Source organism: Motacilla alba, chromosome 7, assembly GCF_015832195.1.
Source record: "Motacilla alba alba isolate MOTALB_02 chromosome 7, Motacilla_alba_V1.0_pri, whole genome shotgun sequence".
Lineage (NCBI taxonomy): Eukaryota > Metazoa > Chordata > Aves > Passeriformes > Motacillidae > Motacilla > Motacilla alba.
In genome coordinates, this window is record NC_052022.1 from 37,692,165 (window position 1) to 37,719,483 (window position 27,319).

Genomic DNA, 27,319 nt, shown 5'->3' on the forward strand with positions numbered 1-27,319 from the left:
TTTTTTCCCTGCAGTGATGCGACAGCAGGGGAAAAACAACTGTCTGATGCAGCCTCAGCCCTACAGCTGAAAGGACCAGGAGACTGTGGAGCTTTTGTGCTTGGAGGAGAGGGAACAACCCACCTGCAAGGCTGAACGGGGCTTGGAGCAAAACCTCTTCTGATATTACAAATCACAGAATCCTTAAGGTTCGAAAAGCCCTCTCACACAATTGAGACCAACTGTTCTCCCAGCACGGCCAAACCCACCCCAAACCCTGACCCCAGGAGTCACATCCACAGGTTGTCCAAACACTTCCAGGGATGGTGACTCCCCCTCTGCCTGGGCAGCCTGTGCCAGTGCCTGAGCACCCTTCCAATGCAGAAATTTTTTCTGATCTTTTCCAACCCAAACCTCCCCTGATACTTCCCCGTTGAACATTAAACATGCAAAAAAGGCAGGAAACAGAAGCACAGGCTGATGTGGAATATCAGCTCAATGAGAATCACAGAATGGTTTGGGTTAGAAAGGATCTTAAAGCTCATCCCATTCCACTCCTGCCAGGGGCAGGGACACCTTCCACTCTCCCAGGCTCCTCCAAGCCCCATCCAGCCTGGCCTGGGACACTTCCAGGGATCCAGGGGCAGCCACAGCTACTCGGATGATTATTCTTAATATTTTCATGTGAAACAACACATTTTTCCTTAGTTGCCTTCCTGGAAACAGCAAGACTTGTTTTGGCTGCAGTCCCCGCAAAAATTTTCATCTGCTGCAGACACCTAACAGGGAATGTTTAAGGCCAAAATCTCAACATTTGGAAAATCACATGGAATTAAGAAAAGCCTGATTTATGAGTATATAAATATATAAAATACTTCAGGAGTATTATTTATGGGAAATCTGCAAATAAAAAAATTAACAGGCAGTGCTAGCAGTCCTGTTAATAATTAAATAATCTTTTATATTATTTTTAGTCCTGCCCTTAACTCTCCTACACACACAAGGGTCCTAAAATATCCCCAATCTGGGAAAAGTCTTTTCCCATGTCAGCACTTGGATGCTATCCCATGGGATAAATCCGCCACACGCACGCAGCACCAGCACTAAAGTGATTTTAACTCATGACTCCTATAAATCAAACACAGGGAAATCAGTTTAATTAAACCCTCTCTGACTGATTTTGCTGTGGAGAGCGATGGACAAAGCTGGAAGTCAGAGTGCTCCAGTGGCTCTCCAGCTCCTGGGAGGTCCAGGAGAAAGTCTGAATGAGCTCAGTGGATACGTCACATCCAAAGCTTTGGAAAAGCTTTAAAATCCCTCACGCAAAAAATCCCTCCAGCTGACAACTTCCCCGAACAAAGAACCCCAACTCACTGCCCCACACCCCATGGCCCTGGTCCCAGGGACTGTTTGGAGGGGGGAGGAAATGGGATCCCTGTGGAGCAGCAGCTCCCCAGGGCCCCGTGTGCGGGGCTGAGCCGGGGCCAGGGCTGGCACCCGCGGGTGGCAGTGCTCCAGGAGGACAGCATTGACGTCAGTGACTTGTGTAATCATCCTGCCTCAGCCCGGCCCATAAACAAGGGTTTGGGGGTTGTGTGTGTGGGGGGGGGTTGTGGCTTCTTCCACTCTTTGATCCAGCCCTTGGCAGTTGTGTTTTCTCACAGGACTGGAACAGTGAAAATATTTGGAGGAACCTCTGCTGCAAATGAAACAGCAGTGATCTGAACGGCCGCCTGCCACGGGCTTGTCCTGAGTCCCAGACCTGCTGCTGGAATTACTGCTGTCCTAAGGAAAGCATCCACTGGAACTCCTTGGGAGGAGTGTTTAGAAAGCCTCAAAACAGAACAAATCCCAGAATAGTTTGGGTGGGATCTCAGAGATGATGCAGTTCTATCCTCTGCCATGGGCAGGGACACCTTCCACTATTCCAGGTGGCTCCAAGGCCCCCATGTCCAGCCTGGCCAGGGATCCAGGGGCAGCCACAGCTGCTCTGGGCACCCTGTGCCAGGGCCTGCCCACCCTGCCAGGGAACAATTCTTTCCCAATATCCCATCCAGCCCTGCCCTCTGGCAGTGGGAAGCCAATCCCTGCGTCCTGGCCCTCCATGCCTTGTCCCCAGTCCCTCTCCAGCTCTCCTGGAGCCCCTTTAGACCCTGGAAGGGGCTCTGAGCTCCCCCTTGAGCCTTCTCTCCTCCAGGTGAATGCCCCTAAGTCTCAGCCTTTCAGCAAATGTTTCAGGGTATCTGAGTAACTTCCCTCACAAATACATCCTGGTGCTGTCATGCCTGAGAGAGGTCCAAGGATGAGAGGCCCAGGGATGTTGGAAGTAGAGCCCACAAATACACCTGGCACTGGAGACCCCGAAATCGCGCGCTTGAGGCTGCTGTGGAGGAAAAAAGGCACTGAAAGCTCTGTGCCTACCTTGTTCATGTGCAGCTGCTGCTGCTGGAACTGCTGTTTGTGTTTCTCCAGGAACTGCTGGTGCTGCTGCTGGATCACCAGCTGCTGGAGGGCCTGGGCGTTCTGGGGCAGGGGAGCAGACTGGGTGCGCCCGAGCGGGCGGTGCTGCCGCAGCTTGTGGATCGAAGGGGAGACCCTCTCTCCACCCACCAGGGGCTGTGCGTGCAGGGGCAGTCCTGAAAGATACCAGTCTGAAGATAATATGGAGGAAAAAACAGCAGAGGAGAAACAAAAGGAAGAAGAAAGGAAGGGAGAAAACGGCTGTTGAGTAACGCTGATGGTGACAGTAATACCACGTCAAACCCAGCCACCTTGCCATCTACAGCTGGAGCTGCCTTGAGAGAGAGCAGATAAATTAATCATCACTGCATAGAGCAATGCTTTGCTTGGTTTGAGCTCTGTATCTGCTTGGTGACTCAGAGACCCTCTGGAAACATCTCATTTCTTGAAACCAGCAACACCTTACTGACCTTTCTGTCACTACATGAGACCACACTGGTCTGGAGTTTAAACCTCACAGCTTACCTTGGTTTAGGGACTGACCCCAGGTTCAATTCAAGCTGCATGAACCAGCTGCCTCCCTGGCATGGCTAGGGCTGCAGTCACTTTTGGGCAAGAAGCCCTCTGCTCTCCTCAGGATTTGGTTTAGGAGAGGGAGAAGCTGCCCAGAAGTCTGCAGCCAGCTGGGTGCTGAGGATTATAAACACCTCAGCATTTGTGTCCCAGGATGTGACCTCCTTTCCCACCAATTCACAGAACTGCCCTACGTGGAAGGAGCTGACTCATGGGAAAGCCTCTTTTCTCAGTAGACTTACAGAGTTTCTCCCACTCTCTGCTTTTTCTGAAAGGGATCATGTGGAAAGGTATTTGATTTTATAAATGCATGTTCCTGCAGATGTCGGTGTGCGCACACACAGGTCTGCGTCTGAATACACGGATAATTGGGAAAGATGTGTTCCTTTTCCCTGAGAGCACAGCTCCTCCTCCCAAAAGTTCAAATCAGACAGCAGAGCTTGCAGAGGATATTTTGGAAGACTACCTTCCTCCAAGGCAATGGACAAGGTGCTCCTGGGAAAGCTTTCCAGGAGACACCACATTCACAGAATCCTGGAACAGTTAGGCTTGGGAGGGACCTTAAAACTCATGTCATTCCACCCCCGTGCATGGACAGGGACGCCTTCCACTATCCCAGGCTGCTCCAAGCCCTGAGTATGTTCCATCAGGAATAAGGAACATCAGGACATGTACCACAACATGGAGGATACTACCCCGAGTAACCATTCCCAAGAAGAATGGCACAGCTAAGGAATTCTAGTCCAGCTCCCCAAACTGGCCGTGTCTACCTTCCAGCCCAGAGAAAGCCATAATGGCTAATTCTGCAGCTGTCAGGGGACTATCTCCAGAGCTCAAGGCTCTCCAGCAGAATCCTAATAAACTCCACTTCATTTCCAAGGAGTTTCCAAATATTAGCTGCAGCTTGGCAGCCGCTGCACTCCAGGCTTTGGGGACCACGTGTGAGCGCACTGCCTCTCAGCTGCTGCCTCTGGAACGTGTGCTTCTCCTTGTTTCCCTGTGCTGATTCCTTCTCCTGAGTGTTGGGCTGTAACACGTTGTACTCACTCAGGAAGCCCCGCACAGAGCAGGTGGAGTAGAAGGAATTTGCTTGGAAGCAAACACAGTATGCTGGAAACTGAGGGAAGCAAACACCACACGTCTCTGCATCAGCCTCCCCATATCTGTGTGCTCCCAAGCTTATCCCAATCCCATGGATATTCCTGGGGTTTGGAGGTACAACCAGCCAAGAGCTGCAATGCTGCAGTGGCTGACACCTCCCAAGAATTTCCAACAGAAATGGAAGGAAGGGAAGGAAAATCAACACGTCAGTAACTGAGGCAGAACATCCTTTGTCCCAGCACCACACACAGGAAACCAGGAACGCATCCCAGTGGGAATTATTGCTTTGAATCCAGCTTATTTATAGCTACAGGCCTTCCCACAGGTAGCTCATTCTGAAAACCCAGCACCAGGAGTGACTCACGGCAATTAACATCCTGCAAAGGGAACACACACAAACAAATACAATCTGCTGGAAGGCAGCTGATTTTGCCACGGTTTGGCTATTTATATTAATGATGGAAAGGAAGTGTTTTAACCTGTGATTTTCTAAGTGCGTGCCTTTCATATTTTCACGGAACAGAAACCATCCACGGAAAACAGGAGTCGTTAAGATGCAATGGTTTTGCCCTCACTTTGATCTGAACTGGTCAAAACTATAAACAAATAGAGTTCTCAACTTTTACCAAGCAACCTTTGCTGTCCTGATGGAATAACAGTATTTATTTTCATCTCACCAAAATGAGGTGGGAGATCTGATTTTGGAAAAATCACCACTAATCAATGACTCAACAAACCAAGGTTTTATGTTCTACCCGCAGGGTGTACAGGTGATGCAGGACCTAGAGGCTGCCTTGACAACAACCCAACAGATCCCTGCTGGTTTCCTCTCTTTTCCAGGTGCCCGAGTGCTGGCCCCGGAGCGCTCACCTGTGACCAGGGGCGTTTGTGCAGTTGGCTGTTCCAGTAGGACCATGTGCTGCAGGAGAGGGTTGTGTGCAGTTCCCCCATCCCTCTCCAACGTTGTAGTGCTCAGGTAGGGAGTGAGGTGAGTGCCAGGGAATAAGGAGATCCGCTGCTGTAAGGCTGGGATTGCGAGCCTCTCCGCGTCCTGCTGCGCTTGTCCCGCCTGCAAATGCACAGGCACAGGGGGTTAGGAGACATCCCACAGGCTGATCCCAGCCCCACTGACAGGCCAGAGGCTGATCCCAGCCACACTGACATCCCACAGGCTGATCCCAGCCCCAGTGGCAGCCCAGAGGCTGATCCCAGCCCCACTGACAGCCCAGAGGATGATCCCAGCCCCACTGACAGCCCAGAGGCTGATCCCAGCCCCACTGACAGCCCAGAGGCTGATCCCAGCCCCAGTGGCAGCCCAGAGGCTGATCCCAGCCCCAGTGGCAGCCCAGAGGCTGATCCCAGCCCCAGTGGCAGCCCAGAGGCTGATCCCAGCCCCACTGACATCCCACAGGCTGATCCCAGCCCCACTGACAGCCCTGAGGCTGATCCCAGTCCCAGTGGCAGCCCAGAGAATGATCCCAGCCCCAGTGACAGTCCAGAGGCTGATCCCAGCCCCAGTGACAGCCCTGAGGCTGATCCCAGCCCCAGTGGCAGCCCAGAGGCTGATCCCAGCCCCAGTGGCAGCCCAGAGGCTGATCCCAGCCCCAGTGGCAGCCCAGAGGCTGATCCCAGCCCCAGTGGCAGCCCAGAGGCTGATCCCAGCCCCAGTGGCAGCCCAGAGGCTGATCCCAGCCCCAGAGGCTGATCCCAGCCCCAGGGGCAGCCCAGAGGCTGATCCCAGCCCCACTTACGCTGGAGGGGCCGGTGGCAGGCAGTCCTAGCGTGATGTTGGGCAGGGAGGGCGAGGTGTAGAGTGGGAGCTGTGTCACGGAGCCCTCGCGGTTCACGAGCCTGTGAGCCAGGCTGGTCTGCAAAGGAGAGCAAGAGCAGGGCCTGGTCAGAGCCCATCCCCAGAGCCCATCCCCTGGACACAGCACTCACCGGGACAAGGCAGCAGGAGGGGACACAGAACTGCACCGACCCCCCAACAATCCCAGCCTGAGCATCCCTAGGAGCAGTGTCCAAAGGCTCCTGGGGCTCTGGCAGCCTTGGGGCTGTGCCCGTTCCCTGGGGAGCCTGGGCAGTGCCCAGCACCCTCTAGGGAAAGAATCTTTCCTGATCTCCAACCTAAAACTCCCCTGGAACAGCTACGTGCTACTCCCTCGGTACTTGTCCTTCTCAAGCGTTTGCCTTTTTAAAGGTAAAACCAATTATCTTAAAAAAAAAAAAAAGCTTTACAATTGGTGTTTTTCTCTTTAGCAAATAACAGACAATTTATGTTATTTACTAGCGTGTGTTAGCATAAATCAGACTTCAAAATCTCATCCAAAAGCCTCAAGGTTGCATTTATGGAGCTATTTCCTGATTTTCAGGGTGAAATGCAAGATTTGCTCAGTTATCTTACATGCATTTGAAGCAAGAACACTTTAGCAAAAATACCTTTAATTTCTAAACAAGACTGATTTGAAATACGCACTAGAAAACCCATTATAAAAATTACAATAAAGTGCCTGATTTTCCTGTTAGGAAACCAGTGTTCTGATCACCCTGAGGTCTCTGCAGGTTATTTTCCAACATAAATAGAATTTAGACTTCAAGAAGAATTCTACAGAAGCCTGTTAAACTCAGGTGCTGCCGTGAAAAGGGGGATTTTGTTTAACTCAGTGTTCTATTATGGGGCAATCTGTACCTAAGTTGTGGCTGTCCCATCCCTGGAATTGTTCAAGCCCAGGCTGCTCCATCCCCTGCCATGGGCAGGGACACCTTCCACTATCTCAGGGTGCTCCAAACCCAAAATCCAGCCTGACTGTGGACACTTCCAGGGATAAGGCAGCCACGGCTTCTCTGGGCAGCCTGTGCCTTATTCTTAACAGACTTATTGCAAAAAACTTCATTTTTTCTCTCTAATCTAAAGTCACTCCCCATGTGATTATTTGTACCCACACACTTCTCCTTCCAACTGATTTTTGAGCACTCCTGGCAATTTTGCTTTAATTTAAATTACATAATGTCAGTGTGCCATTGAAAATAAGATACTTATTGTCAGCAGAGGAACGAAATATTTTACTGATATCACAAATGAAACAAAACTACCTCCATTTTCCCTTGGAACAATCAATACTCTGGAGTTGTGCCTCAAAGCCTCTCCTGGGGATTTGATACAGAAAACAGAGGAGAGAAGAAGGCAGCAGCTCGATGCTCTGAGCATATGGGATTTGGCAGCATTATCACCACTTTAAACACGCAGCTCCCATCTCTGGGCTGAATTGCACACAGCCATTTGTGAACACACAGTCTGCAGCTGCACTCCAGGAGTTTTTACAGCCTTGTACCAACTGCAATGGCAATGAATGTTGTGTGCCTTTCAGAGAGGGAAAAACCTTTAAAAACAGTATTTCAAAACAGAAAGTGTCTGCTTTAAAGGAGGCAGGGCTGCAGTCTTTCCCCACTGAAGACACTCAAATAATGAACTTGGGCACCATCTTCCAACACACCTGGTTCAAGGGCTGATGCAGCAAACTAAGAAGCAGTGAGATTTCATTTAAAATGAAACATGAAGCTAAGAACGAAACACAACATTATCTTTTCAGAAACACTCAAATATTTCCAAACATTTAATGGTGGGAACATGGGAAGTCCTGGTCCATCTCCCAGGTCATACAACTCCTACTGAAGAAGAGGGTTTTAAAGACACCAAACCCCACTTATTCTTTTTCCCAAACACAGGCCAATGGATCAGCTGGGATCACATGACGTGAATGATGAAATAAAATGCAGAGTTATTCTTCTTTGGGAAAGGGAAAAGCTTGGGCAGGACAGGGGTTTTTTTTTCTAAATCATTTGTACTGCTCGTGCCTCAGCCTAAGTCACAAAGTTACAACTGCACTACAAGCAGTTGATAGAAAGACTTTTTCCTGCAGTCATTTGATTAGGTGTTGGTGGTCTAGTCCCAGATGATCAGCTCTAATTATTAAGTTGAAAAATCAAATGGACGAGCAGGATGCTCCAGCTTCACACCTACCTGCAGGAGCTCACTCTGACTTCATGGAATGGTTTGGGCTGGAAGGGACCTTAAAGACCACCTGATTCCATCCCCTGCAGGGACTTTTGGGAAGCTGCCTGCTCTGTTTAAGTCATTACAAAATTGCCAAACCCACCAGTTTTTCCATCAGCAGCAACTGGGAATTTGCAGTTTGCTAAGACAGACAAGACTGACAGCTCCTGGATCAGCAAAACCAAAACTCAGTGCTCATCCTCCTGGGGCAAGTGAAGCCCTCACCTCCCACCATCTTAATCTTCACACTAATTACCTAAATCTGTAAGGTTTCCTATGGACTAGAGTGGCTGGAATGTGTGCTGCATCATTTGGCAGGGCAGAGGGTGGAGGAGGAGGCATGTTCCCCATATTAAATACTGTTACACTACATTAGAAATAAAAATAAAGTGCAAATCTGTACAAAACTAGAAAGCAATAAGGACTGACATTTCCACCATCAGAAGGCCTTTTCAATTCTAAAGGAATATTTGTGGAGAACAAGCCCCAGCCTGTTTTTGGAGCACTGGTGTTAAGACAGACTCTATTCATGGGGAGAACAGCTAATGGGAAGCTGGATGAAAAGAAATGCACCAGTAACATCAGACAACCACACTGGTTTTCTAGAGGCACAGTTTAGAGTGGGAGACAGCTCACATGGCCCAGACCCCTTGGAAAAGCTTGGCTCCCAGATTCCTGAACACAGGAGCCACTGTGCTCAATCCAACCCCACCTCAGCCAGGCCAACACCCTGCCCTGGGCATCCAGCAATGCCTCAAGCGATGGTGAAAGTTTATGGGATTATAAACCAGCACAAGGCACCAAGCTTTCAGATCCCCAGTTGCGGAGGAAAAGTTTAAATCCATCTCCTTTAATCCAATTATGGTTTGGTCATATTTAGACCAGCCTACTGCACACAATAAATCCACGCTTTATACAGGAATAAAGTCCCCAAACACTAAAATACTTGCCTTTGACCTTGCTGAATCCCTTTTATTTTTACTTTCCCCTCACTGTAAAACCACTGCAAGCTACCACAAGCTGCCTGTGAGTTGGTCCAAACCAGATTTAATAAACAGATAAGGCATCCTCCGGGCTGAGAGGTAATTCCCAAAGTCTGCTCCAAGTCACAAGTCGGGGTTTTCCTTTTGTGTGGTTTAGTTCTCAAACTCTCCCAAAGCTGATGGGTGTTACAAAGCAGAGGGAAGGAGGGCTCTGTACCTCTGCTTGGATACTCGTGACTGATCCTGCAATTCCATTCTCGGTGCTGATGTTGTTGGAGCTGTTGTTCGGAGAGCTGGGACCAGATCCAGGAGCGCTGTTGCATGCAGAGTCTGAAAAACACATCCAAAACCAACTTTTAACATTAGAAACCATCTCTGTGATGGTATTTAGACAGATAACAACCCCTCAAGTTTTGTTTTGGATGAAAGCAGCCCTCCTCCTCCTCCTCCCCTTCTTCCCCCTACATCTTCCCAGGGCTCTTAAAATACCAACAAACACTTTCAAATGGTTTATCTAAGTACCTACTCAGCATATTTAAGTCCTCTCTCTATGGGGATTTCTCTTAGAGTGTATTAATAACTTGAAATATGATTGAAAGATAATAAAAGGCATGGAAGGTTTGAAGAAGTCAGACTGGAGAATGTCAGAGTCACTCTGTTTCATTCTTCTGGAAGTGCCTCTCTCACCCTCTTTCCCTCTAACCCTAGAGACACCTCCTTGCATCGGACCTACCTCAGAAGCTCTCTCACCTGCTCTATGGCACAGCTGCCAGTGTTCCTCCTTTTATTTGGGAAGGTTAATAACATTCAAACCTTTTCTTTTGAACTTTCCTCATCCCCAACCATTTGCAGCAGGACAATCTCCCAGCAGCTGCAGTGGCTGAGGCTGCAGCAGGCTCCTCATTGCTCCAGGAGGAATAAAAGCTACTTTTTACAAGGGCCTGGAGGGACAGGACAGGGGAATGGCTTCTCACTGCTACAGGGCAGGCTTAGAGGGAGCTGTAGGAAGGAATTCTTCTCTCTGAGGGTGATAAAGCCCTGTCACAGGGTGGCCGGAGAAACTGTGGCTGCCCCATTCCTGGAAGGGCTCAAAACCAGGATGGAGCAACCTGGTCAAGTGGGAAGTGTCCCACCAGAACCCCCTGTGTTCTTCAGGGATTAAACATAATTTCTATTCCCCAAAGTGGGCTGTTTTTAAAATTTATTTTCCGTTTAGAAGTCCCCTCTTAACACGACAACTCAGATACCTTCCTAACAGGCTCCAGGCTGGCTTCCTGAACCATGTCCATGCCAGTGAGAAATGGGAGCTTCCACTGCCATTTCTGAAGTCATTGCAGGGAAAAAATGGTCAGCCAGCAGAGGCTGATTTATCCCAGCAGCCATGTGCCATACAGCCTTGTGTGAGTGAAGGAAATTGGATTTTCAGGTCTGAAAGGCTGCCAGAACTCATGGAAAAAACTCTCAGGCACAGGCTGGGATTTTTGGGGTGTCCTGTGCAGTCCTAGGGTTGGACTGGGTTATCCTTGTGTGGTGCCTTCCAACTCGGGATATTTTATGATTCCACAACTTTTGGCTCTTGAAATCCTCCCTCCCCGCTGCAAACAGAGAGGCTGTGACACAGAGAAGCGCTGCTGCAGCCCAGGGTCTCCCAACCCACTCCCCTGTCTAAAGGGATCTCACTTTGAGCTTGATGGAGTGAAGATCCTGTGCCTCAGAGCGAGACAAGCCTGGCAAAGCTGTCACTGGGTGGTACTTACACCGAGACATCCCTAGATGGTGCTAAGAATTAACTTTATGGTAATCTCATCACGTTCTGTACTCTGATGCCACTTGCAAACTTTGGTTCTGGGAGGACAGGACTTTTCAACAAGAAACTGTCAGTTGAGTAGTCAAAAAAAAAGTTTTATACAGCTGTATATATCAAACTCCTGGGTCAAGAACCTTTTCCTGTTTTCCATCCTAACTGACACAGATCCAGGCGCGTGCCTGGTCAAAGGGAGCAGAGATGGGAGCTGTGGATGGGGATGAGGCCTGACTTCAGCCTCCTCCAGCCGGACAATTCCAGCGCCCTCAGCTGGGTTCCAGCACCGCTGAAGTACACGAAGGAGACAGGAAGGCGTTTGGGGAAAGCAGAAGGGGGTGAAGGATTGAGGAATTGTCACTTACCCGCCGTACCTGTGACGTCCAGCGGGCGCTTCTTGAGCGCCGTCACCACGGGCCCGTCCTTCCTGCGCAGGAGGGGGCTGCTCCTCCTCTCGGCCACCTTCTGCTTTAGTCTGGAGCGCAGCTTCAGGTTGGGCTCAGAGGCTGGCCAGGAAAGGACACAGTGTTAGGAGTGTCTCAGCAGTGTTTTACTCAGCCTGCAGTTGAGCTGAGCCGAGTTGTGTTGAACTGAGTTGAGTTGAGCTGAGCTGAGTTGGCTGCAGTCGAGCATTCGCAGGAAGCTAAATTAAATTAAGTCATTTGCTAACAAATATTTGGAACACAGCTTTTTAATGTAACAAACAGGTCCCAGCCCATGCAGCATCTGAATTCAACAACAACGACGACAGGCATTTGAATTAAAAATACAATAATCATCCTGCAAAGTCTTCTGCGAACAAAGACACAGACTTGGGATTAGTGCAGAGTTTCCCACCTCTGCCAACTTGCTCCCAACCCAGTGGCAAACCCAGCTGACGGGATCCAGCAGGGGAATGGATGAGCCAGCTGAGATGCTGCTGTTGGTAATCTCTGATGCGCTGCTGGAATGGGCAGCTCCACACCCTCGGAGTCATCCGACCCCAGGGTGAGCAGGCTGAGGGAGGGATGCCAGAGCACGGGGAAAGAGAACACCAAAATCAAACCCCAACCGCACATCAGGTGATTGTCTCCCTGCTGGTTCCTTGTGTCAGCTGGAGCCAGTGTCAACTCAAGGGAAAGGGCAAGAGAGCGTGGCCAAGGAAATCCACTGCCAGGGAGGAGGAGGTTTGTTTCTTTGTTTGGGAAGCAACTTGGGGTTACATCATCACAGCCCCACAGTTCAACCCTATCTAACAGCACATCACACACCTGAGAAGTTCCAGACTGCCCAGGGCAGGTGTGGATGCATTTCCTGTGACCACAGCCTTGTGTACACCACGCTTTTGAGAGACTCCCTCCAAAACACAAAGCCTGAGATCCCAAAAAGCCAAGGCAGAGCTCCTGGGAAGCCCCAGCGGCCCTGGGGCCAGGACAGCCAGTGACAGCGCACGCGTTATCGAACCTCCATCAGGGTCACAAAGCTTTAATTCAACACTCCTCCTGCAAGATGATTTCCTCTGGGAGCTTTCTGATCTCCTGAGCCCCGAGTGAAACACCTGCTGTAGGGATGGAGGGCTCCTGACAGAGCTGAGTGAACTGGCCCCATCCTTTCCCTTCCATAACAACTCCGCCGCTTAATCCCTTTGAACCAGCAAATCCTGTGCTCACTCCATCACCAACCAACACACTCCAGGGCCAGTGATCTGCATTTCTTTAGGAGAATTAAAAGAGGGTTTACAAACTGATTGGAATTAACTGGGTCTGGCTGCAGCTATGTTCCCCTTGACCACCTGGTCTTGTCAAAGATCAAGCCTGTCCACGTTAATTGCGGGGCTCGAAAAATCAGAAGGCTGCTGAATTCAAGATCAAATGCTTGAAGTTAAGCCATCAACAGAGGGCTTTGAAGGAATTTTGCGGGGGGAAGAAAAATTTTAAAAAGAAAGAAAGGAGCTTTTTTGTGAATGTTTTGGACAGAAAAACACCAGCAGGAGATAAAGGGAGCACTAAAAAAAAAAAAAAGTGCTTCCTCAAGATGATGCTTCAAATGCTGAATGAAGTGCATTAGCAAGGGGGGAATTATCTTCCAGAGAGAGAATTTGCATTTAAAATGGCAGGGGACTGAATGCAAATCTGCTCCCAGGACAATATTAAAGACTGGACCAGTTCAAACACAAGCTCAGACTCCAAGCAGAAACTACTCTGAGTTCTCTTCCAAACAGAAGTTGGCATGATTTTAAAAGCAGTGTTTGGGTACACACCTCATCCCACATCCTTACATTGCCAGCTTTAATTTGTCCCAATTTCTCAGCATCAATAGCTGCGTGGATGCCACACTCATGGCTGGAATGAGATGATCTCTAAGGTCCCTCCAACAAAGCCACTCTGGGATTCAGTGGAAGGGGAAGGTGCCACAGCTGGACGCTGATATGCCCATTTTAAATCAAGGAAATCTAAGCCTATGCCACACCTGTTGGAAGGATCTGTCCCCTGACAAAGGAAAACATGGCAATAAAAACTGCATTTCAGCCCAAATTTTATTCCTGGTGTTCAGATGAGGGATGGTTTCTGTTGGGAACACACAATTAATTAGGTAGCTTTTAAGTACATAGAAGGAATGGGTTTGAAACACCTTAAAAATGGGCAGGGAAACAAATGATTTGGGGTCACAGATTACCTAACACACCCCATATTTTAAGCCCCAGTAAAAACCTCCTTCCATATAACAAAGAGGTGAACAAACATAGAAAATGACAGCCTTCAAAGAGAAAATACCTCCAGCATAAGTGATTGCCAAAGCAACGTATTGGAATTTGTCAGATTAAACTATTTTAAGGCAAAATCACCCTGTGTTTTCCCCTTCTGCTAGGGGATTGAGTTTCAAAACACCAAAAGGTCTATTTAAAGCCCTGCTCTGATTCTGTTGTTTATCCCTCAGATATAATCCCAACTCTAACATGGCATCAGGACCTCAGAGAGCATAATCCCTACACGGATTTAATTGGGTGCTCCAGAGCCCAAAGTAGGTGAATTAAAATTCAGCACAGGCAGCGCAGCACAGCCTCAAACTCGCAGAATTTACATAAAACTTATTTTATAGTAAAATAATTTAGGCTTGTTCACGTGGTTTTTTAAACTATTATATAATAAAAATATTTTAAAGCTGAAGAGAGCTATCTTTCACAAGTATAAAACAGGAATTTAAACAACACAGAAACATCAATACCTGACAGTCAATGCAGGCTCAGTGCTGCCTCAGGAGTACCAATTCCACTGGAAATCTCCCCAAATTCACCCTGCCAGGCAATAAGCCCAAAAAAAGCCATGCTAACTGGAGAAAATTTAAAAACTGGAGGCTAAACTACCAAACCTAAGTTCAAAAATTACTGCTCTTCTACATCTCCAGGTGAAGTATTTAAAACAAATGCCATAAAATTAGAAAAATTCCCCTCCAGCAAACAAATGAAGCCCATGCCCAAATCTGAGTCAGCTCCCACAAAGCCAGCGGGATTGCTTAAGCACTGACATACTTAATTTGGCCTATAATAAGGATTTATACAAAGAATATTTTGTTTTCCTCGGAGTAAATTAATAACCAGAACATAAGCCAAAAGCTTCCCGGGTTTTCACAGGCTCCAAACCAAGTTACCCCTCTTATACATCACTGTGTGCAGCAGGACCCATGAAATCCAATTCTTCCAACATTTATGTCATTCCCATTGCTTTTTTTCCCAGAATTGCAGCCCCTAAGCTGCTGAACTAATTGGACATTGAGTCTGTGGAAGTCAAAACCCCACCAAGTCCCAGGCAGAGTTTGCCCTGTTCCCACTGCCCATCTACATTTGTGGAATAAAAGCAAACAATGCAGCATGAAACTCCTGCTCCCAGTCCTTGAACATCTTCATTTCGGCAGGTGGGGACTGGAAAGGGATGTTATTAATCTATTATTATTATTATTATGATTACTAAGCTCCAGCTGAAGCTTTACTAGGCAATAGCCAACAGAATTATCTTGTCTCCCTTCTAACAGCCATAAGAAAACTCCATGAGAGAGGGAGCTTAAGCTGAAGGAGGGAGAGGGTTAGATGGGATATTGGGAAGGAATTGTTCCCTGGCAGGGTGGGCAGGCCCTGGCACAGGGTGCCCAGAGCAGCTGTGGCTGTCCCTGGATCCCTGGCAGTGCCCAAGGCCAGGTTGGACACTGGGGCTTGGAGAAGCCTGGGATGGTGGAAGGTGTCCCAGCCCATGGCAGGGGTGGCACTGGATGAGCTTTGAGTTTCCCTCCAGCCCCATCCTGGGATTCTATGAACAGTGCAGGCCCCTGGCAGCCCCTGGGAAGCAGAGATGGAGCTGGGAGGACCAAGGAGGAGGAGGATGGGTTCCCTGAGTGACTGGGATCCCCCAAAGGTGACACTAAACCACAAGATTTTGTTTGATCTCCTCCTGGAGGAGGTTTTCTTCTAGTGCACCACTCACAAGGAGTGTCTTCATGACTCCACAATTGCTAAGGCTGGACAAGACTTCTGAGAAGACCAGAAGTCAGCCATCAATCCATCATCACCACGAACCCTGTCCCCCAGTGCCACATCCCGTTTTTTGAACACTTCCAGGGATGGTGATTCCACCACTGCCCTGCGCAGCCTGTTCCAGTGCCTGACCACCTTCCCAGGGAAGAAATCTCCCCCAATATCCAAGCTGTTATTTTTGGATCAGACAGACTGACACTCTCCACTTGGAGCAGCACAGGGTATTTCCAGCAGGGATTTCTCTGGAGGTCAGGGCCTTCTCTCAGTGCGTGGGTCTGTGGGAAGCCAGGCTTCCATGCTGGGTGGAAGGACAATGTGGGTGGGAAGGCAGAGATGCTCTCGAAATGGAGTGACATCCATGCCACACAGAGCTCCAAGATTCCCTCTGGATTCTACTCCCACATTACACCAGGGTTTCTGACTAGTGTATTTTCTTCCAAACAACCTCTTGTCCTAAAACAAATCACTCCAAACACTCCAATAATCAGAACCAGTTCAGAGGGACACTATGCTTTCCTCGACAAATGCAGTGTTGTAATTGTTGACAAATCCTTTCATTTTCCCTTTTATTTCTTTCTAAACGCAACAAGTTCACACCCATTTCACCTGCTTAGCTGCAAATAATACCCAAACAACTCCAGCTTCCTGCAACACCAACAACCTCACGGGATGCTGGATGCTTTCCTCTCTCAGGCTCCTCTCTTTTGCATGGAAAAAGAACCATGGAGTCACAGAATCATTTAGGTCAGAAAAGCCCTCTAAGATCATCAAGTCCAAGAGGAAAAGCATGTTAAGAAGTGAAATAATTCCCTTTAAATCTTCGTGATGATGGTGGTGTCAGCTTTCTAAGTAACAGCACGTTCTAATACATCCACTGCTCAAATTTCAGAAAGCAGGGAATGCCATCAACAACCTCGTTCCTGGGGAGGAAACAAGGACAGGATTCCTTGGAAACGCAAAACTGAAAAGCTCTGCTAAAACCCACTTCAGCAGCTCCAAGAAAGGTGTTGACAAACAGCTCTTGGGGTTATCAAAACAGGCTGTCCCAACCCAGAGTCAAAAATCACTCCATAACGATTCTCCAGAGATTTTCCTTAGAGGATCCCAGTGCAGCACATAACGAATGTTATTATGTTTGGGAGACACCCACCTTGATCTCGCAGCAGAAGAGGTCACTTAGAATTTCCCCTCTCAAAAGCTGTCAATAAAACTCTGACATTAAATCCCACACAGAACAAAGTAAAATCCCCAAAAGGGGAAACAAAAATCCTTGTGCTAATCCAGGTATTTAACAGCAAAGGCAGGAGCAGCACCAACACAACTGATCTTAGATCAGTGAAAAAAAGGAAGAGCCCCAAAGTGCTTGGAGAGAGGGAGCAGAGTGAAATCAATCCCCCAGCCAGGCTAAGAACAGGATTCAAGCAATTAGTAACTGCACCAGGAAAACAATTTCACACTAAAACCAAACAGCCAAGAAACTGGAGCATAATTTAGGAAAACAAATCAGAGAGAGCTGGATTTCAGGGCACGGGAGGCATCGGGAGCACGCTGCAGGAGCTGAATGTTCCCCCTGCTGAAGGCTTTCAAGCACTCTGAAGATATCTTTCCTGCACATCCTCCCTCTCCCTGTGACCATCAGGATGCTTGAAATAAGAGTAAAGACACAGAGTATTGCTAAAATGCAGGGAAATGGCAAATTTGATGGAATCATGGAATTGTTTGGGTTGAAGGGGCCTTAAAGCTCACCTTGTTCCAACTCCCTGCCATGGGCAGGGACACCTTCCTCTATCCCAGGGTGCTCCAAACCCTGTTCAGTCTGGCCTGGAACACTTCCAGGGATGGGGAATATTTATTCTTCCCAAAAATGTCTCAACCTGCAGGACACGCTCCTAGCTTTGCAGACTGGGAGAAATGATAATTCCAACTGCCTTCCCACCACCCCCTAAGCCGCCCTCTCCCCAGCAATGGTGCTGGTTGGATTCCAGCCCTGGTAATCAGAGCTGTATTGTGATGGGTTCTGTTATTTGAGCTGCAAATATTTAATCAAATTTAATAAAATTGGACTACACGATATGGCGGTTTTAAATTACCAACACAAAGCCAGAGCGCTGCCTGGTGCCAAAAATCTGAAAAGCTCACCCGTAATAAAGAACTTTATTTAGGATGGGCTCCAGCCTTCCCTGCCTTTTGTTTACACCAGACTGTTCAGGAGCCTTTCTTCTCCAAGCAACTTAACATTCTTGGCACTGGGAATTCTGCAGGATATTGCTGTGCCAGAGCCTGACGTGCTGTTGCGTTGAAAGGAAAATAAAAGAAAACAATGAAAAAAAAGAAAAAAAATTCTCCCCTGAACCTTACAAAAGTAAACTCCTTTGTATCCCAGACCAGTGCCCAGGAGATTGATGCTGGTGCCCAAAAAGAACAAGTGCCAGCGTTCTGGCAAACCAAAATCAGCTGAACGTCCTCCTGCTGGAAAACAACAATGGGTTTGGTGGCTTCCACTCTTTAATAATGTGATTAGCTCCATTTATCATCCTTAATTCCCCCTGTCTGACAGCAGGAGTTCACTCAGCAAGAGCTTTGGAGAGATCCCAGCTTGGGAAGTGGCACAGGGTGAGATGTGCAGATGTTTTCCTTCTCCTGCAGGATTCCCTTCCAGGACACCAGGAGCAAGAAGGGCGACTGCTGCTCAAAGCCAATCTGACAAGGTGCCCTGAGGTGATGAGCCAGGAAGGTTTGGGAGCACATCAAAGCCCATTTCTACTGTGGTAATGCTAACAGGGTAGGAATGGATCACCTGGCATCACAAGGCATAGGAAAGAGCTAAAAATCTCTTGGAATCAGGCTGCCTATGAATCCCCAGGGCAGCCTGGAAGCTCTTGCATTTCCCAGGAGCAGAGAGGAGAGGATGCCCTGTCCTTCAGCAAATCCATTTTCTAAGCTCAGCTTTTGCAGTCCTCTAGGAAGGGCACAGTCAAAAGCACCATCCCCAAAGCCACAGGGGCACCTTTCCTGGGAAGAACTCGTATCTTGGAGCCAATTTTTGACTGGGTTCCTGTGCAGCTGAAGTGCTTGTTACTCATCAAGCAACCAACCCAAGGGGGAACAGAGACAACTGCACAGGTGGGACTCCATCCAGCAGGGTAGGTGCTACGGTTCCTAGTGAGGCATTTCCAAAAGGGGAAAACTTCATCACTGAACGGCTGGTCAGGCATTGGAACAGGCTGTCCAGGGCAGCAGTCAGTCACCATCACTGGAAGTGTTTAAAAAACCTGTGAATGTGGCACCTGGGGCCATGGCTTAAGGCAGCCTTGGTAGTTCTGGTTGAAGGCTGGATGATCTTCGGATCTTTTCCAACCTTAATGATTGTGTGATCTTTCCAGAGAAGCTTTTTCTGCTGTCCTGAAGTGATTCCCAGCACGGCCAGTGAGCAGAACTGCTCCCTGAGCAAGGCTGAGCTCTCACAGCTGAGCTGTTCCCCGAAGGCAGCAGCCCCGAGCTGGCTGGGTTGGGAGCCCAGGCTGTGCTGGCTCAGGCATGTGCTACGGAGCTGAGGAGCACAGCCAAGCCAAACAACCTGGTTTACATAATACAGGCTTGAGGAATAACTGACCTGCTCAGCCACCGTGCAGGGAGAAGCCAGACTGAAAGAGAACTGTCTAGGTGTGAACCAAACCCTCGCAGGAAGCCCTGCTGCTCGCCCTGGCACAAACCTCCTTATTTACCTCAGGTACAAACTCGTACATAAAACGCAAATCCCCCAAGAAATGAACTTTTTCTCGGTACTTTTCTCACTCAGCAAACACACTTGGGCTGGAGACACGCAGATCTCTGTGCAAGCTTTGGGTTTGGGAAAACTACTCCCAAACTTTGACAAGTGTCTCCGCTGTCTCCCGCGCTCCTCACACACACCGGAGCAGCCCCAGGCTCCCTGGAACACTGGGAGCACAGAGACAGGTGAAGGGGGAGCAGATGGAGAGGGGCTTGGGAAACAAAGCACGGCCTGGAATCCAGCTTTTTAGCAGCATCCCTTCTTTTTCAGGAAAATCAGATCAGAGGGCCGAGCGCGACGGCAGGGATGGGCAGCATGGTGAGGGAAGGGCAGCCTACCTGTTTTTCTGAGTGGGAAGTCGTCTTTGGAATCGTACATGCCCAGGACTGGGTGGTTGTAGGTGCCGGAGACGCCGCTTTGGGGTGGGGAGCTCTGGTCCAGAGAGCTGTGCTGGGTCTTCCTGCACAGGAGGAAAGAGAAGAAGGGACAAACTTTGCACCGGTGACATGCAGAGGGGACGAGCACAGTGCCTACCGCCTCAGGGAGTGGGGAAGGGGGCAAAGGCAAAGACAAAAGCTCTGCCTTTCTCCTCCTGGGCACTCCTACAAAAATCCCCACTAAAATCCACTATATGGGAAGGTAATTAACTTAGTTTTCAGCGTAAGACTCCACCTTGGCTCTGCTCATACCACGGGTATAAATTCTAAGGCTGTAACCTGGGCTGGGTTTTGCTAAGTCATGTTCCTGAATCTCAGCACAGGTGAGACCTCAACTTCAGCACAAGTGAACCACTTCCCTCCCCAAAATAAACCCCAGGCTTAGCAGAGAGAGTCCAAGGCCGAAGCATTGCACCTGGCCGGCAGCAGGCATGGCACACAGGTGGCCCCCTGCCCTTCCTCCTGCCTGTCCTCCCATCCCAGGAGCTCAGCAGAGACAGGGCCAAAGCACTCAGCACCTTTCCAGATGAACTTCCCCGAGATGATAATTTATGGCTTTGTTTGAGCAGGCTGCTGGAAGTAAATTACAGTCTGTTTGCTGAGGATATTAAATAATGAATGAGTTTTCTCAGCCTCCTACCAGTTTGTTGGCTGCATCTTTCCTGCTTAATGACTTGTGCCCAGCTTTGCTGTTTCTCAGGAGCTCCACCAGCCTGGGAGAAGGCTCCAGCCAGCAGAGCAGCTCCATCAGAACGAGTGATTTAGCCATGCAGGTGACACTCACTGGGCTCTCACAACTTCACTTTAAATAAACAGAATTTAAACCCCATATTTCTTCTAAATACTAACGGATTTAGGACAATGGAGAGCAAGCATTTTGAAAAAAAAAAAAAGTGAATATTTGAAATTTTGTACTGCCTAAAAACCAAACTGAAAATGTTCTCCTACAAAAGGTTCTTCAAGGAACTCAAATGAACCATTCTCAGCTGGAAATTGCACAAATTCACGCCGTTTCTTGGGCAGCACTAATCCCTTGAGTGCAAGCTCAACTCGGAAGTTGGCTGCTGAGATCCAGAGCATCAATTCCACTGCAAGTTAAAGCCTTCAAAAAAATAAGGGGCTAATGAAATACTAAGAAAATACATTAAATTTTCTACATAATTACAAAAAAAAAGAAACCCTCTGCACATTTTATTTGAACATCAACATTTTCTACTCCCACAGACCTTCTAGTGAGAGGTGTCCCAGCCCATGGCAGGGGGTGGAATGGGATGGGCTTTAGGGTCCCTTCAGCCCAAACCATTCTGGGATTCTGTGGAAGTATGAATGACTGTGGTTTCCCAACCCTCCCTCTTCATTATCCAGATTTCTCTGTACATAAAGAAAAATGATTTCTGGGGCTCTTGCAGGGCTGTGTTTCCCACACCCACCCCATGCTGTGCCACATCCCCACCCATGAATGCCCCCACGCACACTTCAATCTTCACCTGAAATCAAAACACAGACAAACTGAAAAAAAAAAATCCCTCCTGGGAAGAGATGTGGCTTTTTCCGCCAGGATCTGCTCATTCCATGGGAAGGCAGCCCTCCCAGGAATGATGTCTCACTCCCAGGAATCCTGGGTGCTGTGATCTGAGAGCCCTGAGCCCCATCAAGTCACACAATGACATTTTTGGCTCTATATGAGCAAGTGACTCTTTTTTTTTCCTCTCCTTTTTTTTTTTTTTTTTAATTATGACCTAAGCAACACAATCGAGCACATTGAAGCTATTTTCATCCCTTTGTCAGGCAATGTGCAGGAATTCAAAGGGCCTGTTTAGATGTGCTCCAGGGCTGCTGAATGACAGATATTGAGCTCTGCAAACAGGAATACATTCCCTGGCTCCAGGACTGGGGTCTGACGCTGCTTCCAGCAGCATGCACTGGTCTGCATGCCCCTTCAGGAATGTCAGAGCTCTGGGATGAGAGGAAATTGGACACTGCATGGAGCTTGCAGACATTCCTGAAAGCACATCCCTTCATTCAAGGCATCCCCTGTTCCCTGAAATCCTTCAAACACCCACGTGCACAGACAGAAAGGTTGGAGTGATGATCTTGGAAGTCTCTTCCAACCTTATCGATTTCATGATTTGATATTTCATCCTTCAACCATGTTCAGCAAGGTGCACTGAATATCGCTTCAGCCATGTGTACCTGTGCTGGAATGTTTTGTGTTCACACCCGTGGATGTTGGGGTCATTCAATGTATAATTTAATGTGCAATTTGAAGTGTAATTGTACCTCTCTACCTCCACCATGCAAATACTCAGTTAAACTCCCTTCCATGGCTGCTAGTACACGGAGTGGCTGCTTCCCAAGCACTGCTGACAGTTTCCCAGAGACATCACAGAGAGCAGAAATTCCGGGGAGCTGGGCTGCCCAGTGGGTTCAGAATCCAGCAGAGGGACAGTCTGACAATGCAGTTCCCAAGAACCTCCTCTGCCGCTGCCTATCACAAAACCCCAGAGTGGTTTGGGCTGGAACGGACACGAAAGACCACCTTGTTCACCCCTTTCCACCATCCCAGGCTGCTCCAAGCCCTGTCCAACCTGGCCTTGAGCATTTCCAGGGCTGGGACATCATCCTAGAGGTCTCTTGCAGCTCTAATACCTCTGTGATTCCCTGCCAGCAGAACATTTTTCCTGTCACAGCCACTGACGTCAGACCATCATGGTGCTCAATACCCTTAAGAGACTTTTTTTTTTCCTAAGCAATGCTTTCCATTTAAATAAAAAAAAAAAAAAAAGGAATTCACAAACCTTAATAAGACCAAGGGAAGTGCTTAAAAGCAGGCGTGTTGCTTCGAGAGGCTCTCCCAGCATCTGTTAGCACTTAATTGCCTGGCCTGCTCACAGTGGGAGCGTGGAGTGGATCTCCTGCTCGCCCTGCTCGCGTGTGCTCAACCCAGCCACCACCCAACTGCATCACAGCACAGCTATGTGGGGACAGGAATGCCTCCAGAGCTCAGCTGGTAACCTATGAGATGCCATATAAATAAATACTAATATGTCAGGAATTTAAAGGTTGGTTCTCCTTTTGAAAAAAAAAAAAAAAAAAAGAAGTAATTTTTCTTTAATAGAATGGACAGGAAATAAAATCCTCAACTTCTGCCTGAACAAGTGAAGGGTGCATTTAAAAAATCCTATGCTGCTGCCATCTGCCCTCCTTGAGGGCTCAACAGGACAATTCAGCACTGAGAAAGAAAGAGCTGTGAGGCCCCAAGGCTTTGTCCATCTTGGGTTAGAATCCAGAATAACAATCCTCACTCACCCCATCAGAGAACAGATGGAAAATGAGGGGATGGCATGACATGAAATCTTTGTGCAATGGTTTGTGCTGTCTCTGCCTGTCAGCATCCCTGGAGCATCACAGGGAAGGGGTGTTAGGATGCCTAAGTGCCACAACAAACCCAAACCACACTTGGGCACTCAGAAAGTTCTCAGCATTCAGCTGAGGCAACATCCTGAAACCCCAAACACGACTTGGCTAAAAACCTGCAGCAGCCCTGGCCTTGCATCACAGAGAATCCCAGGGTGGCCTGGATGAGAAGGGATTTAAAGCTCATCACATTCCACCCCCTGCCATGGCAGGGACACCTGCCACTATCCCAGGCTGCTCCAAGCCCCGTCCAGCCTGGCCTGGCCTTCCAAGGATCCAGAGGCAGCCACAGCTTCTCTGGGCACCCTGAATTCTAACTGACCTTGTACCACTCCTGCATTAACTGTTATTTAACCACCCCTTAAAGAAATGGAGGCTCAGAGTCTTCAACCACCTTTAATGACATCCTCAAGTCTCAGATTAGATTTTCAGAGATGTATTAAAGCTGCTCAATCTCACTTTGCCTCCAATAACATCTGAATTCTTCTGCCAACTCCACATCAGCATTTCTGGCTCAGAGCTAGGATAGCTTTCAAATTTCATTGCAGCTCAGTTTCTGGAATTTGGAAACATCTTCTGGCTATGACCTCATCCTCCCTCTACACACGTTCATTTCTTAAGACTTAAAACACTGTCAGTACTTCAGCTTGAGCATTAATTTCATGGCAAAATGAAATTACTTTCGTAACTCAAAATTTCATGAATTTTGAGGTCACTAAAGCCAACATCCAAAGCACTTTGGCTTTTTATTTAGTAAAGACAGTGACAAAATCATAGCAGTGGAAACTTCCAAGTCACATCAAATTTCTAACTGTCTTTAGTACAATGAAAAAGTTGATTTCTGAAATTGAAACTGGAGACCAGCAGCTGAATATTTTCAGTTGCAAAGAGAGATGTTGGGGCAGTTGTAATTAAAGTGCAGACTGGACCCACTAGATGTTTTGAGTAAGAGCCAAGTAAACAAAACTTCCAAGTCTGAGAGATTAAGAATAGCAGAAAATGTTAAAAGTTTTAAAATGCAAAGCTTAACTATCCTGAGCTGCAGGAATTCACTGAATCATAGAATATCCTGAGTTGGAAGGGACCCAAAAGGATCATCAAATTCCAGCTCCTGAACATAAAAACTGTTCCTCATTTGACTAAAGTTCAAGTTTTATAACAGCAGATGGGATCAAATCCTGGGTGAAAAGCTGGAGGACTTACAAAAGCTGATCTCTGACTGCAGAACTTGTGAGTTTAAATAAATGTGGATCACAGATGACACAAAGACCTCTCTCTACACACAGAACACCATGACACCACCACAGCAGACACAAAAACCACTCACACTGGAGCCCTCTGGAAAAGGCATTTTGGGAATGCACAGGGATCCTGTCACTGCTCTGGCTCATCCCACAAGCACATCAGGTGTATTCCCTCAGGGAACTGGGGACAAGGGTGGCACTGGCTGAGCCCTGCAGAAAGCCCAGCACCACTTACCCGTACCAGAAGCGAGGGTCACTGGATATGCAGTGGTTGAGATTCCGGTGGGCCAGAGCCTTCTTCTTGTTTAACACGAATTCCTGCAATTTCATCTTCACTTCTGTGCTTGCCACTGCACCTGCAATCAAAGAACAAAAAATTAAAAAAGGTTATTAAATCCATTCACATACTTGAAGGAGTTTTAAATTTCTAAAATAGATCCTAAATCAAATCTTTCATTTCCAGTCAAAAAAAAAAAGAACTTTGCTTTCAAAGAGAGAAGAATAAAGCGCCTCCAGTAAGGAGCTCTCCCTTTTTGTCCCTTTAGCTTGGCATAGATTCACAAGTTATGTTTGAAAACACAGACGAAATTTGGTTTACTTCACCAGAAGAGAATATTACACTTGCACAGAAGCACACTCAGAATAAAGCACTTGTCTGGGGTATCCCAGCTCTCTTTGAACCAAAGTTATTTAAGAAAAGGGGTCTTGTGCACCCTGAAGTTGTTAAATGTCACATCTAAAAGCAGAAGGGGAATGAGCCCAGTGGCTCATGTGTAGGTTTTGTCTTGAAAAGTCCTGTAAACAGGGACCTCTTTGTTCCCAAGTCTCTGCACACACCACGACCGACGTAACATTTCGCTTCGTTTACAAGTGCACTGATCTCTGGCTTCAGATAGAAACCCTAACATTTAAAAAAAAATTAAAGAAAGGGAGTCAGTCATTCTGCAGAGCTAAAATGTCAACTGTGTAATCCCTAATCATGACTTCCTGCACAATGGAGAGCGGGCTGTTCCCCTGCCATGATGGATCCCAGTGAACATCGGGTTGACAGCCCAGACTCCCAGGCAGAGCTCCTGATGGAGCAATGCATCCCAAGTTTGGCAAGGGGACACGTGGAAAATGATGGTTCATCCACACCGTGGCGTAAGGCAGGAGCTCCAACGGAAAATATCTGGGCTGGGAGCAAAGGAAAAGGCCAGGGAAGCTGCTGGCTCCACTGGGAGCAAGAACTAAAATATCACCCTGCTATGTTCTTGTGTCCTGCACCCTGCTCGATGATGAGGTGACGTTTGACATGCTGGGAGAACAATTCCTGGGCTCTCTCCAAGAGCAGGGAGCTGCAGCATTCCCACAAGGCTCTGCCTGGAGCTGTAAAATGGTTCAAACACCAAAGGGAGAAAATGCTCTTTTTTTGGAGCGCTGCATTTCTCACCAGCTCCACAACACCGGTTTGGTGGAAAGTTCAAGCAAAGAGCTGGAGATAAATTCCTGAGTAGCAGAAGGGGTGACAAATCCATGCTTGAAAGTCTTCCCCGTCCAAAATGTGTCATCCTTAATCCATTAGCATCCTTAGAACACTCAAACCTGGCTGTGTTCTGTCCGGTTGGCATAAACCTGCTACTTAGAAGACTTGAATTTCAATATCTTTGTCGTGTAAAGTTTACCTCCTTTACTGGAAGCTGAAAGATATCATAAAACCTCAGAGAGCTTTGGGGTGGGTGGGACCCTAAGGATCGTCTAATTTGAAACCCCTGCCATGGGCAGGAACACCTTCCACTGTCCCAGGCGGCTCCAAGCCCCATCCAGCCTGGCCTCACACTTCCAGGGATCCAGGGGCAGCCCCAGCTGCTCTGGGCACCCTGTGCCAGGGCCTCAGCACCCTCCCAGGGAACAATTCCTTCCCAATATCCCATCCAGCCCTGCCCTCTGGCAGTGGGAAGCCATTCCCTGTGTCCTGTCCCTCCATGCCTTGTCCCCAGTCCCTCTCCAGCTCTCCTGGAGCCCTTTAGGCCCTGGCAGGGGCTCTGAGCTCTCCCTGGAGCCTTCTCCTCTCCAGGTGAGCACCCCCAGCTCTCCCAGCCTGGCTCCAGAGCAGAGGTGTTAACAAGGAAGCAGAACAAACTCCACCTCTCTCACACTCTCTTCATATTTCAGATCAGGACAATTTTAGCTTCTCTTTGCCAAATTTTGTGATGTGAGAAAAATAACTTAAGTATCCTTAAGCACTGAGGTGCGATAATGATTCTACACCACAGCACTTCTTAAATAAAAAGTAACTTAAAAATAAAACTGTAGTCATGGGAACAGGATCTTCAACTTAACATCCCCAAATTCTGGGTTTTTTCCTCTACACCTCTGGGTTTCACCCAAAGGATGCTTTGCTTCAATTTTCCAGAGATTCAGGCATTTTAATTTCTTTCCAGATTACTTTAATGAGAATGGCCAGGTATTGGTTCTGAGGAGAGGCCCATCAAAACATGGATCAAACAGCAACAGCTGATGGGAGCAGCAGGGGGGAAGTGGAAATGCTCAGGAATTCTGAACCTCTGGTCTTTCTAACACTTAAAAAGGTCTCCCAGACCCCAGTTTTATCTTACTGAAAAAGTTCTTGGAGCTTTATCTTATTCCCAGTTCCCAACCAGCATCCCATCTTCCTTCCACCACTTCTCCCATCAGAAACCAGACCCGAGGAGTTGATGGCACAACTGGGCGAGGTATTTTGAGGTATTTCTTCCCCCCTTCACTTGCAGAAAAAGCCAAAACAAGCAGCCCAGAGTATCTCTGATAAGGGACATTGTGAGGCCACAATGATCTCCTCAAGTGCATAATGACACAGAGTGGGGAAGGCACCCACAAGCTGTAGCCTCCTGAAAAAAATCCCCTCATGAATGGAAACACTTCAAAAAGGGGAGAGCTGTGAACTCAACTATGTCTTAAAAAGAGTGAAATTCAGAGCATCAGAAAGAGAAAAGGAGTGCAGCGTGCATCTGGTGT

General features: G+C 48.0%; 1 protein-coding gene across 9 annotated transcripts in view; it reads right to left on the reverse strand.

Annotated features, from left to right (window-relative positions):
- HDAC4 (histone deacetylase 4) overlaps window positions 1-27,319 on the reverse strand; it is a 176,397-nt gene that overhangs the window by 43,000 nt on the left and 106,078 nt on the right. For 5 of the 9 annotated variants that reach the window (XM_038142676.1, XM_038142677.1, XM_038142675.1 and 2 more), the window contains 7 exons: window positions 24,561-24,681; window positions 19,566-19,687; window positions 11,317-11,457; window positions 9,368-9,480; window positions 5,865-5,981; window positions 4,984-5,182; window positions 2,401-2,630 (listed from right to left, as the gene is read on the reverse strand). In XM_038142676.1, coding sequence (XP_037998604.1) covers window positions 2,401-2,630; window positions 4,984-5,182; window positions 5,865-5,981; window positions 9,368-9,480; window positions 11,317-11,457; window positions 19,566-19,687; window positions 24,561-24,681 — 1,043 coding nt within the window. The remainder of the gene's footprint in view (window positions 1-2,400; window positions 2,631-4,983; window positions 5,183-5,864; window positions 5,982-9,367; window positions 9,481-11,316; window positions 11,458-19,565; window positions 19,688-24,560; window positions 24,682-27,319) is intronic. The other 4 variants (XM_038142674.1, XM_038142673.1, XM_038142671.1 and 1 more) reach the window with 3 other exon arrangements.